The sequence below is a fragment of the Eleginops maclovinus genome, chromosome 16 (assembly GCF_036324505.1).
Source record: "Eleginops maclovinus isolate JMC-PN-2008 ecotype Puerto Natales chromosome 16, JC_Emac_rtc_rv5, whole genome shotgun sequence".
Lineage (NCBI taxonomy): Eukaryota > Metazoa > Chordata > Actinopteri > Perciformes > Eleginopidae > Eleginops > Eleginops maclovinus.
The window spans coordinates 22991511-23005287 of NC_086364.1; the positions used below are offsets into that span (position 1 = coordinate 22991511).

At 43.3% G+C, this 13777-nt stretch overlaps 2 protein-coding genes across 5 annotated transcripts in view; both read left to right on the forward strand.

Annotated features, from left to right (window-relative positions):
- Positions 1–339: 339 nt before the first annotated feature.
- Positions 340–5093, forward strand: kpna2 (karyopherin alpha 2 (RAG cohort 1, importin alpha 1)). Its single transcript, XM_063904983.1, has 11 exons — positions 340–362; positions 559–671; positions 766–906; positions 1803–1891; positions 1993–2261; positions 2747–2841; positions 3067–3330; positions 3417–3650; positions 3899–4081; positions 4625–4774; positions 4861–5093. The coding sequence occupies exons 2-11, from the start codon at positions 615–617 to the stop codon at positions 4948–4950; spliced, it is 1572 nt and encodes a 523-aa protein (XP_063761053.1). The 5' UTR covers positions 340–362; positions 559–614; the 3' UTR covers positions 4951–5093.
- A 1570-nt stretch (positions 5094–6663) lies between these two features.
- Positions 6664–13777, forward strand: part of smurf2 (SMAD specific E3 ubiquitin protein ligase 2) — a 59394-nt gene continuing 52280 nt past the window's right edge. For 2 of the 4 annotated variants that reach the window (XM_063904372.1, XM_063904374.1), the window contains exon 1: positions 6665–7074. In XM_063904372.1, coding sequence (XP_063760442.1) covers positions 7023–7074 — 52 coding nt within the window. In that variant the 5' untranslated portion in view covers positions 6665–7022. Of the gene's footprint in view, positions 7075–13777 lie in introns of all 4 variants that reach the window. The other 2 variants (XM_063904371.1, XM_063904375.1) reach the window with 2 other exon arrangements.

The following is a 13777-nucleotide window of genomic DNA, read 5'->3' on the forward strand; positions in this document are numbered from 1 at the left end:
TCTAGTGATGTCTTCCAAGAATTACTCGGACGGTTAGTTCTTTGTAAGTGTCATTCCATGAGGAACGAAACCTTCAGATCCAGGATCGGTTTATCCTTCACAAACCTCCAATGAGAAACAAGAACGCCTTTCAAAACCCGACCCAGGATCATATTCCATGCAGTGTGATTTTGCCGCGCAACGAGATATCGCGATAGCTATGCTACGACACTTCCTGTTCCTTCGTGATTTCGTTCAAACGGACCAATGAGCGGAGGCAGCTGGATGCTTCTGCTCAAACGGACCAATCAGAAAGCTCAGTTTCAGTAATTTAAAGGTCTGTGCGGCACTTTCGCGTATTACAACCTCTGCGCGAGAGCCAGGTAAGAACGTGTCTGCTGCTTGTGAAGCTTTATATGAGGAAAAGTCATTTAATCTTTGACACTAAACAGTTTTGCATACTTTTCTGTGGTTTATTAACGATATTACCAACTTTAGCTGGCTGTCAGTGGTTTGTTTTGATGGAAAACCGTCAGCGAAAAGTGATTTTTAACCGTATTTCTTTTGCTTTCTGTGCAGGAATAACCACTAAACCACATTTAAACTGCTGCTAAGCTTCCCTGTCACTTGCAAAAATGTGTGAGAACGCCGACCGTCTGAACAAATTCAAGAACAAAGGCAAAGATGCCAATGTGAGGGGTTTTTCTGCAACATTTGTCCCTGATTTTCGGTTCTTAATCCACACGCTTGAGATTAAAATGTGACTTTAATGTCATGTAAATACAGGAACTTCGACGCAGGCGGGTGGAAGTGAACGTGGAGCTCCGAAAGGCGAAGAAAGATGACCAGATGTTCAAAAAGAGAAATGTGACAGTGGACCCTGAGGAGGCCACTTCCCCTCTGCAGGAGAGGACCCAGAACTGTCAGGTTAGCGTTTTAAAATCCTCTTATAATCACAGCAGATGTTTATCTATTGTTCCAGCTGATGTTGCAGCGTTTACATGTGGTTTTATATGCAGAAAACACCATAATGATGTAATAAAACAACCATTTTGTGGTTCCATCTTTGAAACCAAAGTATATCTGGCTCTGCTGCTGAGCTGAGAGGCTGTTAGTTGAGGAATGTAAGGGGTCGGTTTTCACCACAGACCCCACCCTTAACTTACAACCAACTTCTTTTTCTGCTGCTTGTATAGTCTATGCATTCATGTCTTTGTTAACCCCCCCCCCCCCCATATATGTTTTATTTAATCACATTTTCATCATTCCTATTCAAAACTTTGCATACATTTTTTCTGCAGTCTATGGATTGATTGACGCACGAATACTCAGAGGTTCAGACTTCTAAAAGTGTGCTAATGTTGAGTTATGAAATTTAAATCGGCTTGGAATTTAAAAAAAGATTTATCCATCCATCATCACTTAAGATTTCAAAAATATTCCTTAGGGTATCATCATTTATTTGTGTGAATGAAATACATAGACCTCCATCAACTGCCTTCTTTCTTTCGGCTGTATCGACAACATTGGTTACGAGATAATTTCTCAAAGCAAAGGTTAAAATACCGACCTGACTGCAGCCTCACGTGTTGAGTGTTATGGTTGGAATAAAACCGCGATAGAAATTGGAAAATGACAAGGGATTGTTCTGTTTAGGCGTCATGTTCACATCTCGTTGTTGTTGTTGTTGTTGTCTATAATATTTCGAGACAATTTAGCTATATTAAAACTTCATCAGCTTCGAAAAGGATGAAGAGGAATACAAAAGGGAGAGGGTTTGTGTTATTTGTTTTAATCTCCCCTGTATTTGTTCTCCTGGGCAGACCTTCAGACAGTGGACGGTTGAGGAGATTCTGAGCGGCGTGAACAGCGGAGACGCAGAGTGTCAGCTGCAGGCCACTCAGGCGGCACGGTAACAACAAACACAAATACAAAATCAATCAGGATATTAAGCTTCACATCACACAGTGAATCACTTATTCCTGCCTCTAACTCCTCCTCTCCCGCCCGCAGGAAGCTCCTCTCCCGGGAGAAGAACCCCCCCATCAACCAGCTGATCAGCGCCGGCCTCATCCCGAGGTTCGTCTCCTTCCTGGGGCTCGTCGACTGCCCCCCCACCCAGTTCGAGGCGTCCTGGGCGCTGACCAACATCGCCTCCGGGACGTCGGACCAGACGGCCGCCGTGGTGGAGGGCGGAGGGATCCCCGCCTTCATCAGCCTGGTCACCTCCCCCCACCAGCACATCAGCGAGCAGGCCGTGTGGGCGCTCGGAAACATCGCAGGTAATCAGAGTTATTCATTTACAGAGGACGAAGATAATGAAGTACATTAACTTGAGTACGCTTTATATTTGATCCTACTTTATAATTCTACTCCACTACATTTCAGAAGCCAGTATTGTAGTTGTTACTCCTCTTCAAAATGAGCTCTGCCTTTACCAGCTGTGGTGAACTCAGTAAAGCATCAATTATCCACTTATTTCACATGTATGACTCTGAAATGGAACATTACACATATCAAATACTTCTTCTTAAGCCAACTCTCTATATTTGAGACGCATCTTTCACAAGTTCTACATTCTTTCCAAAAAATGTAGAAATTTCAAGGCCTTCCTTCTCTTAGTATCAAAGGCAGCTGAGAGGTTTTTTACCACTTGCATTTTCCTGAGTTTTTCCCAAAGGACACATCTTTGCTTGGCGGTATTACTTGCAGATTCGTGTTCTTTATCTTGTTGTTCTCTACTGATCTGTTTTAATCGTTTTTTCAGGTGATGGCTCTGCTCTCAGAGACCGGGTGATCAAACATGGCGCTGTGGCCCCTCTGCTCTCTCTGCTGTCCGTCCCCGACCTCTCCGCACTCAGTGTAAGTTATTTTAATCGTTTAAATTAAGATTTATTTGTAGACTTGGTTTGTCCATACATGTACTCCTTTTTTTTTTCCTATATCAGAATTTAGAGGAAAATAAGTGAGCAAATAAGACATGTCATTCTCCTCTCTCCCCACTAGAGGGGGCCATATCTCAACACACTGCCACCTCTCATATCACACTGACCCCTGCTCTCTCTCTCTGCTCCTTGTTCTCTGCAGGTGGGCTACCTGAGGAACGTGACCTGGACTCTGTCTAACCTCTGCCGCAACAAGAACCCGTCCCCCCCCATCACGGCCATCCAGCAGATCCTCCCCGCCCTGGTCCGCCTGCTGCACCACGACGACCGGGAGGTGTTAGCGGACGCCTGCTGGGCCGTGTCCTACCTCACGGATGGGTCCAACGACCGCATCGAGGTGATGGTGCAGACCGGACTCATCCCTCGCCTGGTCAAGCTGCTCGGCTTCGAGGAGCTGCCCGTCGTGGTGCGTGTGAAACCTCAGTAGATGTTTTTCTATTATATAAATACTGTAAGGCAAATGCTTAACCTGGCTCCTCCCTCTCCCCTCAGACCCCTGCGCTGCGAGCCATCGGCAACATCGTGACTGGTACCGACGAGCAGACGCAGGCGGTGCTGGACTCCGGCGCCCTCGCCATGTTCCCCGCTCTGCTGCGCCACAAGAAGGCCAACATCCAGAAGGAGGCGGCCTGGATGCTGTCCAATGTCACGGCCGGGAAGGACTCGCAGATCCAGGAGGTCATCAACGCCGGCATCGTCCCCTACCTGGTGGACGTGCTCGTCAAGGTATGATTTTTTTACATTTTATTTAACTCGTTATTGATTCTACAGGTCTCTCTGCTTCTTTAGAAATCTGATAAAGAAGTTAGATGACTAATGGGAATGAAAGTAGGAGGCCTTTATCTCCTGTAGATATTGGACGCTAATGCTAGTACTAATGGAAATCCTAATCAAGCACTTCAATCTGTAAACCGCTCATTTGCTACATTAGTCATTGTGATTTCCATCTGCCTCATCATCTCTGTTCTCTGCAGGGTGACTACAAAACCCAGAAGGAGGCGGTGTGGGCCGTGACGAACTTCACCAGCGGCGGCTCCGTGCAGCAGGTGGTCTACCTCGTCCAAGCTAACATCCTCGAGCCCTTGCTGAACCTCCTCTCCTCCAAGGACAGCAAAATCGTCCTCGTCCTCCTAGACGCCATCACCAACATCTTCATGGTGAGCACATCTTCAGTGAAAAACACAACCGGTTTGAACAGATACTACTATAGAGCAGTGCAGGGATGTAAACTGACCCTGAAGGCACCGCTAAGCTAAAAGTGGCTAATATTGGGCTATAAAGGAACTACAGCACGGTCACATGACTTCACGTCACCACCTCTAAGCTAAAGGCGGCTAATGTTGGGCTATAAAGGAACTACAGCACGGTCACATGACTTCACGTCGCCACCGCTAAGCTAAAGGCGGCTAATGTTGGGCGTGATGGCGTTTAGTAGTCTCATTTAGACTCTGGTTAGCTACCACTGTTTTTAAATTCACCAGTGGGGTATTTACTGACATGTTTAAAAAAATCTCTTCAGCTTGTGTTTACCACAGACTTCATTTCACAACCAAAACACATTCAGAAACCATTGACTTCCAGATGAGGGGATGGGCAGTGCTAAAATGCTGACTCATTTCCCAGTTTTAGGACTCATTCCTGCATTATTAGAGGTAACGTCACGGCTCTGAAGTAATATTTTATGTGTGTTTTCCTAACAGGCCGGGGATAAAATCGGAGAGTCGGATAAGCTGAGTCTGATGGTGGAAGAGTGCGGCGGACTCGACAAGCTGGAAGCTCTGCAGTGTCACGAGAACGAGATGATCTACAAAGCTTCCCTCAACCTGATCGAGAAATACTTCTCCGAAGAGGTACGTTCCTTAAAACCTATTTTAAAGAAACCTTTTTTACACGTAATATATTATTGGTGTTGACTTTTATGTTCCTTATTTTAAAGGAGGAGGTGGTGCAGTCTGTGGTTCCAGAAGTGACCGACGACGGCTATGCGTTCCAGATCAGCGAAAACCAAACCTCTTTCAACTTCTAGAGACTTTCAACTTTCTGATTTCCTCTTCTTCTCTAAACTTTACTGTACCTCTCGCCTCTCTGCTGTCCGTCTTCTTTCAGTGTGTTGTACATACTGTTTTAATGTGACAAAACGTGACTGTAAATAAAGTTGTTTGTACCACGGGTTTGTGTTTACTGACCTTTATTTTATATACATGAATTTAATTGGGTTTATATTCATATTTGTATTTCATCTTACGTTGGCCATTTTGATTCTATTTTCTTTTACATTTCCATATTGAAAGACAAACATATACTGCGTTATTCTCCAACATAAATAATATAGACAAAAGCGACTGTCATGAAATATATTTAGCATCAATACATAGTTAATTGTAAGTATGAGAAGACACAAATATACAACCTTTTAAAAAATAAAGGTCACCTCCTCGCTGTCCGATGTTTCAGACATATTCTCCTTTTTTATATAAAATGCTCCCAGATGGACTTGAATGCCTCCTGTTCTCCTTTGAAAATGAAGACCGTTTATCCAAAGAGGCAGGAAGACATCCCATTTAAACATGCGCTCAAATAAAATGATTGAGCAGTTCATAAAAATGTACTTTTACCAGTGTCTTTAATTATTTTCCACATTGAAAAACACACTTGACTATAAAAGCAATGAAATATAGAAGCTGACATGACACCTAGAGTAAATGCAGTTTACAGATAATAGTACATTAAAAGAGTACCTGACAGATAATCAGAAATGCACATTGTTGCAGCAAAGAGGCAGTTCTGATAAAGACAAAATAAAACAGTCTCTGGTTAAGGGAAAGCATTTCCTGGTCGTAACTAAAAACTTGTATTAAAGTACTACTCTCAGTGCAGTACTTTCACTTGAGTATTTTTTACACTATAAGTACTTTTACTGAGATAAAGGCTCTAAAAACGTTTTCCACCACTGCCACTAAAGTATAAGATCTGCGAAACTGATGATGGTGAATATAATCAGCCCTTAAATCAGACTTTAGTTCACCTGCAGTAAATCCAGCAGCTACCCTGCAGTATACAAAGCCATTCAAACTAGCTGCACCTTTACCAGCTCTGAGAACACTTTAATGATCACTCATTATAAAACAGATCAGAGATATTATTCTGAAATGGACCAATCAGACAATGACTACTTTTACTGTCGCTACTTTAAGTACATTTAGAGGAGAGTACTTTCTACTTTCACTGGAGGAACATTTAGAATACTTTCACTGTGACAGAGTATTCTACACTCTGGTACTTCTACTTTACTCAAGTACAAGACCTGAGTACTTCTAGTTTTACTCAAGTACAAGACCTGAGTACTTCTACTTTACTCAAGAACAAGACCTGAGTACTTCTACTTTACTCAAGTACAAGATCTGAGTACTTCTACTTTACTCAAGTACAAGATCTGAATACTTCTACTCTACTCAAGTACAAGATCTGAGTACTTCTACTCTACTCAAGTACAAGATCTGAGTACTTCTACTTTACTCAAGTACAAGATCTGAGTACTTCTACTTTACTCAAGAACAAGATCTGAGTACTTCTACTTTACTCAAGTACAAGATCTGAGTACTTCTACTTTCACTGGAGGAACATTTAGAATACTTTTACTGTGACAGAGTATTCCTACACTCTACTTTTACTGAAGTACAAGACCTGAGTACTTGTTCCTCCTCTGGTAACATGTTGGGGAAATGTGAAATCACTCCCCCAAAGAGTGTTGTCGTCACCGGTCAGAGCAGAGGATCCACTCCGGAGGAGGACCAGTCCGAGGCAGAGGCTGATCCGAAGATGTGAAGACAAACCCGGCGTTTCCCCAGCAGCTTCTCTACACTTTCCTCCGGGGGAAATCATTTTTTATTCATGCATTTTGCAGCTTTCTCTTTTATTTTATTTTTGCATTTGTGAGCGCTCGCCATGGCAGTTCAGTTCACATCCGGGCCACATTGCCTTGACTCCATTATTGTCTAAAACTGGCGGAGAGGTTGATAAACCTTGTTATTTTTATTTTATTTTTTTACAGTTAATTTATTTTTTATTACGTGAAGTGAAGGCTGGAACAAAGAGGACATGTCTAACCAAGGAGTCCGGCGGAATGGCCCTGTGAAGCTGCGACTAACAGGTAGCAACGCTGTTTAAATCCCCATGGGAACTAGTCCCATCCAGCAAATAGATGAAGCCCTCCTGGATAGTGTGTGGATAATGCTCTAGACATGGGGGCTCAGGCTATAACATCCAGCAAGTAGACGGAGTTCGGCGGGCACCGTCTACTTGCTGGACGGGAACAGTTACACTAGCTAGGGGGGCTCAGTCTACTTCATCCAGCAAGTGGACGGAGCTAGGAGGGCTACGTCTATTTGCTGGATGGGACCAGTTCCCATTGGCTATATGGAGTTGGCTTAACGCCGGTGATCGCTCCTGTCATTTCTACAATTTTGTAAACAGCTTTAATGTATTTTATATAGTATTTGTTTTCAGAGTATTGAACTATATCTGAACATTGACTCTGTAGACCCCTAGATGAGGCTAAATGTGGATATTAGTGTTCCTGGAAGTAGTCTGATCCCTATGTTGTGCTACTCTGCCATTAAGAGGGTCGCTTATACTTTAATAACCCAACATTTGGCATGATATCTTACCTTTTTCATTGGCTCATAGATGCATATATGCAATGTCAGAGTGATACCCAACTATAACACTGTTCTGCCCTCCAGACAGGCTCATATAAAGTTGGCTATCAGACGTTAGCTTAGCATGCCAGCTAGTAATAATCAAGCCTTTATGATGACAGGCTCCACAGGTCACGTCTGGATCTGAACAGGGAGCTTTGTCCTACAAGTACAGACAGACAGACAGACAGACAGACAGCTGCATCCTTTGTGGTTAAAACAGGTCACCATAAGTTGTGTTCCTGCCAGTGTTGGAAGAAGTACTCAGATCTTTTACCTAAAATGTACAAATACTATAGTGTAAAACTACTGTTACTAGTAAAAGTCCTGCATTTAAAACCTGAATTAAGTAAAAGTATTGTCGTGAAATTACATTCAAAGTATCAAAGGTACTCGTTATGCTTAAAGGCTTATTTCAAAACATATTACTGGGTTACGATTTTGGAAGAAGTATAAAATGAGTTCTTCAAAATTGTACTTAATTTCAGTACTTGAGTAAATGCACTTTCCACCAGTGTCACGACAGACAGACAGACAGACAGACAGACAGACAGACAGACAGACAGACAGACAGACAGACAGACAGACAGACAGACAGACAGACAGACAGACATCTCCCTCCTTTGTGGTTAAAATAGGTCACCATAAGTTATGCATAATCCATTTATAAAGCAGTTCTGTTCCTGAGCACTTCATACTCTTGCAGCCCTGTTCTCCCCTCAGCTGTTCTGATGTGTGCCTTCTCAACACAAACAGCAGAAACAGTTTACATGAGCGCTCTCTGTTTTGACTGGGAGAGGAGAGCCCGCCCTGTTTGATGTACGTCCAGGGTCTGACCCGAGTCAAATTCCATGGCAGGCTTTCCAAATTAAATATTTGAGCTGGTGCTGTTTTTTTTTTTTGTGTTGTTGATTGGAATAAGCGGAAACATGGAGGGATCTTTAATAAGAGGGGTGGATTGAATCAGCTGGACAAAAAAGCCAAGGAAATCAAACTTTGAGCTAGCTGTCAGAAGTCATTCAGGGTTCAATGCAGGATGTGGAGACTTGTTTACAAAAATGTCAAACCCAGCGTTCTGACAGTTGTAAATACATGACATACAAGGATGGCAGTAGATCAGTCTGTTGGGAATTAGTTAAGGAATTGCTGGTTCAAGTCCCAGAACAGACTCAGCACAGACAGTGGACTGATCATTTAAGAGGTGCCAACAACTAAGATAGGAGAGGTTAAATGCAGAGACTAAATTACCCTTTGTGCAATTAAGGAGAATAGGAGTATGCACAGTGTACCATCTTCATGTTAAAATCTACAGTTTTAAATGTAAATATGTGTGTGTCAAATTGCCAATATGGGACCCTGTAGTCCTTTTGATGCAGAGTGACACGTTACACCCTTCCCGATTTAATATCCCCCCCTTTAAATGATTCTCTCTGTCAGTGGATTTTGTTTTTTCCAGCACCGCTAGCAATCACTCCTCTGGGCATATATCTTTCCGAATTATGTAATGTCGTCCACATGGTCAGCTCCGTCCCAAAGCTGCAGCTCGATGAAGTGCTCACGTTTAGCAGAGGGCCTTCAGTACACAAGGTCTGGAAGTCAATCGTTTTAGGATGTGTTTTATGTTGTGAGCCGGAAATAAGGTCTGTGTTTTACACAAGCTAAAAAGATTTGAATGTTTTGTTCTACGACATAAAATACGTATCCTACCCTGCGTGTCATAAAAAGGCCGGTTGCTAAGAAGTTTCTAAATGAGACGACTAAACGCCATCACACACAACATTAGCCGCCTTTAGCTTAGCGGTGGTGACGGGAAGTCATGTGACCGTGCTGTAGTTCCTTTATAGCCCAACATTAGCCGCCTTTAGCTTAGCGGTGGTGACGTGAAGTCATGTGACCGTGCTGTACTTCCTTTATAGCCCAACATTAGCCTCCTTTAGCTTAGCGGTGGTGACGTGAAGTCATGTGACCGTGCTGTACTTCCTTTATAGCCCAACATTAGGCGCCTTTAGCTTAGCGGTGGTGACGTGAAGTCATGTGACCGTGCTGTACTTCCTTTATAGCCCAACATTAGCCGCCTTTAGCTTAGCGGTGGTGACCGTGAAGTCATGTGACCGTGCTGTAGTTCCTTTATAGCCCAACATTAGCCTCCTTTAGCTTAGCGGTGGTGACGTGAAGTCATGTGACCGTGCTGTACTTCCTTTATAGCCCAACATTAGTGGAAAATTCCCATTGGATTTATGTCGACGGACCTCTTGTGATACTAACTTCCTGAATAGTTTTACAAAAATACGTCACCACTCTTTCGAGATGCTGTAGCCGCATGTTGTCATCTTTAGTCGGGTTGATTTTTGACACAGAGCTGTAGATGAGTTTGTTTCCAGGCAGGTTGTGATTGATGACATTCATTCAGGCCTGTAGCTGTTTGTGCTGCTACAGGCCCCCCCAAACCCCCCACCTTGTCCATTTGAACCAGATGTTGCACATGTTTGCCAGCTATAAAACCTGAAAGATATGGCCAGCAAGCTGCTAAAACTAACACTCTGGGTGAGAATTGACCCTCAACATCAATGGGACAGGTTTCCATTCGACTCCCCAGCTGATCACTCCTAAATGATGTGACGTACAGACACAGGGTGATCATAAGTGACATCATCTCGCTACGGCTCATTGTTTGTCTGATCACTGTTCAATTCTGTCGTGCAGACATAGCGCAGGGTTTGATTTGCAATGCCATCCTTTTAAAATGTAAGACACCGCAGCTGTCATAGATCGTCCTATATTCATTGTACTTCATTATTTTGTATTCAGACCATCAGACACCAAAGAAAATCCCTTGTATGTAAACGTACCTGGCAGTAAACCAGATTCTGAGTCTGATAAATGAATGACACGCAGCCAAAAGTTCACTCTTATATGATTGAGAATTTGCAGCAAATGGAACGCACCCCTGCAGTCCGTCTGAGTCGAGAGCTGTCCATCACAAAGAAGCAAAATCCTAAAGAAACTTCAGTCTAAGCTCCTTTGAATCAATTTTCCGCCCCGAAAGACGTGCAACAGAATAATAAACGAACTGATGTCTGATTGATTTCCTGGCCCGATGCAGATCCTAGACGTTTATAGCCTCTCTCTCCGTCTTTGCTACGGTTTTACATGTGACTTCTTTAGGCATATGGTTTGCTCGTCTGAATTCTTTGGCGCGCTGCGGACCAGCGAAGAGATCTCTCTCCGTGGGATTCCCTACAGTTCTCCATTCGCATTCCCACCTCATCCTCTCTGAGTCAGCCCTGTTCTTTCCGACTGTAAGCCTCGTCTCCTTCACACCAAAGCATATTTCACTCCCACCCATCCTCCGCACCCGCTCTGTTTCTGTCCGATGCACCCTCGCAGTTAATCAGCTGCAAATGAACAGGATTTGATGTCGCTGCGAGTAGAAGAAGCCAGCAAGATTATGCTCGATCAACACGGTTACTTTAAAAATGAATCCCTTTACTAAAGCTTATTACCAATACAGAAACATGTAATCAGTAACCTATAAAAGTAACCTGATTACTCTCCATTACTTCTGGATTAATCCAGTAGTAAATGCAATCCCAATAATTTATACAAAGGCTGTTTGAGTTGAGTGCATGACACTTTCTTGTAGTGAATCAGCTGCCAGCTTTTAACACAAAAGAAGAATGAAAGAAGCCTGAATGAAAACCAAAAAGAAAATGTAGGAGGTATGAATATCTATCCCAAATATTGGACAACAAAATTGTACCCTTTAAAGAACATCTGCCTGTTAATCCTTCTTTAATTTACACGAGGACTCCTTGGATAATGACAGTATGTGAACAGCTGGAAGGAACAGCTTCTACTTAAAGGTAATGTCGGTGACTAGATTACATGTTCACAAAATAACCACATTTTTTAGGTAAAAAAAGGCCAACATTTTGAATATTTTGGACTACAATTAATCACAGACTGATAAATGTCAAAGTTTAGCTGCCATATTTTGAGTAAAACTCTCCTAATTCAAGTAGTGACTATTGACTGTTCTTGGGAAGGACGTAGTATTGAGCCTCCGTGTGGTTTCTGTTGCAGTGAAATGAAGGAACTTCTTCTTCTGACATCAAAAAACATTTGGAAACGGATCAGATTTGATCCGAGGACAACACGAAGACACAAACTAACTGACCAATGAAAGCATTCTCTGAATTAGATGCCTTAATAGTGAACTGGAAGAGTAGTGTATTGTAACATTGGAATCCTGCTAGTAATTGCCATTTTTTGGAAATGTACCTGGGCTCCTCGTAAGGGAATACGGTTACCTTTGTTTGTATCCTAATTGCGTAATCCTATTGCATGTAATCCATTACTCCCAAAGCCTGTTGATCCATTGGTTGTTCCCTTTCCCCTGTGAATTGACTGGCAGTTGAATGGACACAGATGCTGCTTCAGAGTATAAATTATTTTGAAGATGCAACAAAGCCCCCGGGGTCTCACACTGGCCCTCTGTGTGTGGCTTCCAGTGAAAGGTCTCTCTTTTCAATGCAGCTTAGTCTGAGTGTAGTCAACAGATGGGGGTCTTTGGATGTTGGATAATTGTAGGAGAACCCCCCCCTTCCGCAGCTGGTTACAGATGGAGGACAGGACCCTGATGATCAAGACCGTTCTAATGTGGTCTGAGCTGGATCTCGGTCCATTCATGTGGTCTCAGTCTGAGTGGCTGTATGGAAGTGATTTGGCTTCATCTGGGTGTTCAGACAGGATACATGGTAAATGCGCAGTGATTAGCTGCATGTGGGCTCTACTGAACCATCATGGACATGCATTTCTTTTTAGGAAGCATTTCCACATTTAGCATGAGAGAACAAACAAATACAAAAGACCAGAGAGGGAAAAACGCGGTGTCGAGGAATGAAAGCGAAGACGTAACGAGCAATTATTGCACATCATTTGTAAACATTTTCCTTCCCCCCGCTGAGAGCCTCCCATCATTTCTAAATTGTTCCATCAATTAATCGACTGACTGACTGACTGGCTGACTGACTGGCTGGCTGGGGTTCCTGTTGGTTCAGCTGCTCTTCAGCGAGGACAAAGCCTTCTGCGGTCGCTCTCAACTCAACCGCCGCCAGCAACGGCCTGGAGGAGACCAGATGTAGAAAAAGAAAAAGGGAGAGGAAGTGATCTCCAGACCCCAAACACTTGTCCAAACGTCACCCCCTGACAGGTGGGGAGCAGCACAGTCCAGCAAACTTCCCTCCTCTTATTTTTTAATTAATACTATAGTTTTTATTCCACTCATGGCTTTATTTCAAGACAAACATGTGCATTGTTTTGCTTAAATTATCACCCTTTTTCAAAATCTCGAATTTCAAAAATGTCCGACTCTTTTCTCATTACTCTCACTCCTTCTTCATGTGGCGTTAATCACCTTCTGTTAAAAATGCACACTTTTTTTCTCCCAATTTTTTGAAAAGTCTTTAAAAAGAAAGAGTCTGTAACTCAATTGAATCTTTTGAGGTTCCCCTTGTCATAGTAAAGTGAAGAATTGCTCTGACTCAGCAGGACATCAGGCAACTCGTGTGTTCTGTCCCGTCACTGTAATATAACGGGGGTTGAAACTCTGAGAGAAATTAGGTGGGCGGCTTGTGTGGTTCGGAGAGATTGGCTCTTCATGCTGAGTGGAGCATCAACATCTCAGAGTGGTGGTTTTATGGCATTTACAACAAATAGTCATTTCCTTTTATACACACTAGGGCTAGCCTTTAGCTTAGCGGTGGCAACGTGAAGTCATGTGACCTTGCTGTAGTTCCTTTATAGCCCAACATTAGCGTCCTTTAGCTTAGGGGTGGTGACGTGAAGTCATGTGACCGTGCTGTACTTCCTTTATAGCCCAACATTAGCCTCCTTTAGCTTAGGGGTGGAGACGTGAAGTCATGTGACCGTGCTGTAGTTCCTTTATAGCCCAACATTAGCCTCCTTTAGCTTAGCGGTTGAGACGTGAAGTCATGTGACCGTGCTGTAGTTCCTTTATAGCCCAACATTAGCCGCCTTTAGCTTAGCGGTGGAGACGTGAAGTCATGTGACCGTGCTGTAGTTCCTTTATAGCCCAACATTAGCCGCCTTTAACTTAGCGTTGGTGACGTGAAGTCATGTGACCGTGCTGTAGTT

Coding starts and splice junctions, on each gene's coding strand:
- kpna2 (XM_063904983.1), top strand. CDS start 615: ATGTGTGAGAACGCCGACCGTCTGAACAAATTCAAGAACAAAGGCAAA. Junction 672..765: donor ACAAAGGCAAAGATGCCAAT/GTGAGGGGTTTT, acceptor ATGTAAATACAG/GAACTTCGACGCAGGCGGGT. Junction 3,331..3,416: donor TCGAGGAGCTGCCCGTCGTG/GTGCGTGTGAAA, acceptor CTCTCCCCTCAG/ACCCCTGCGCTGCGAGCCAT.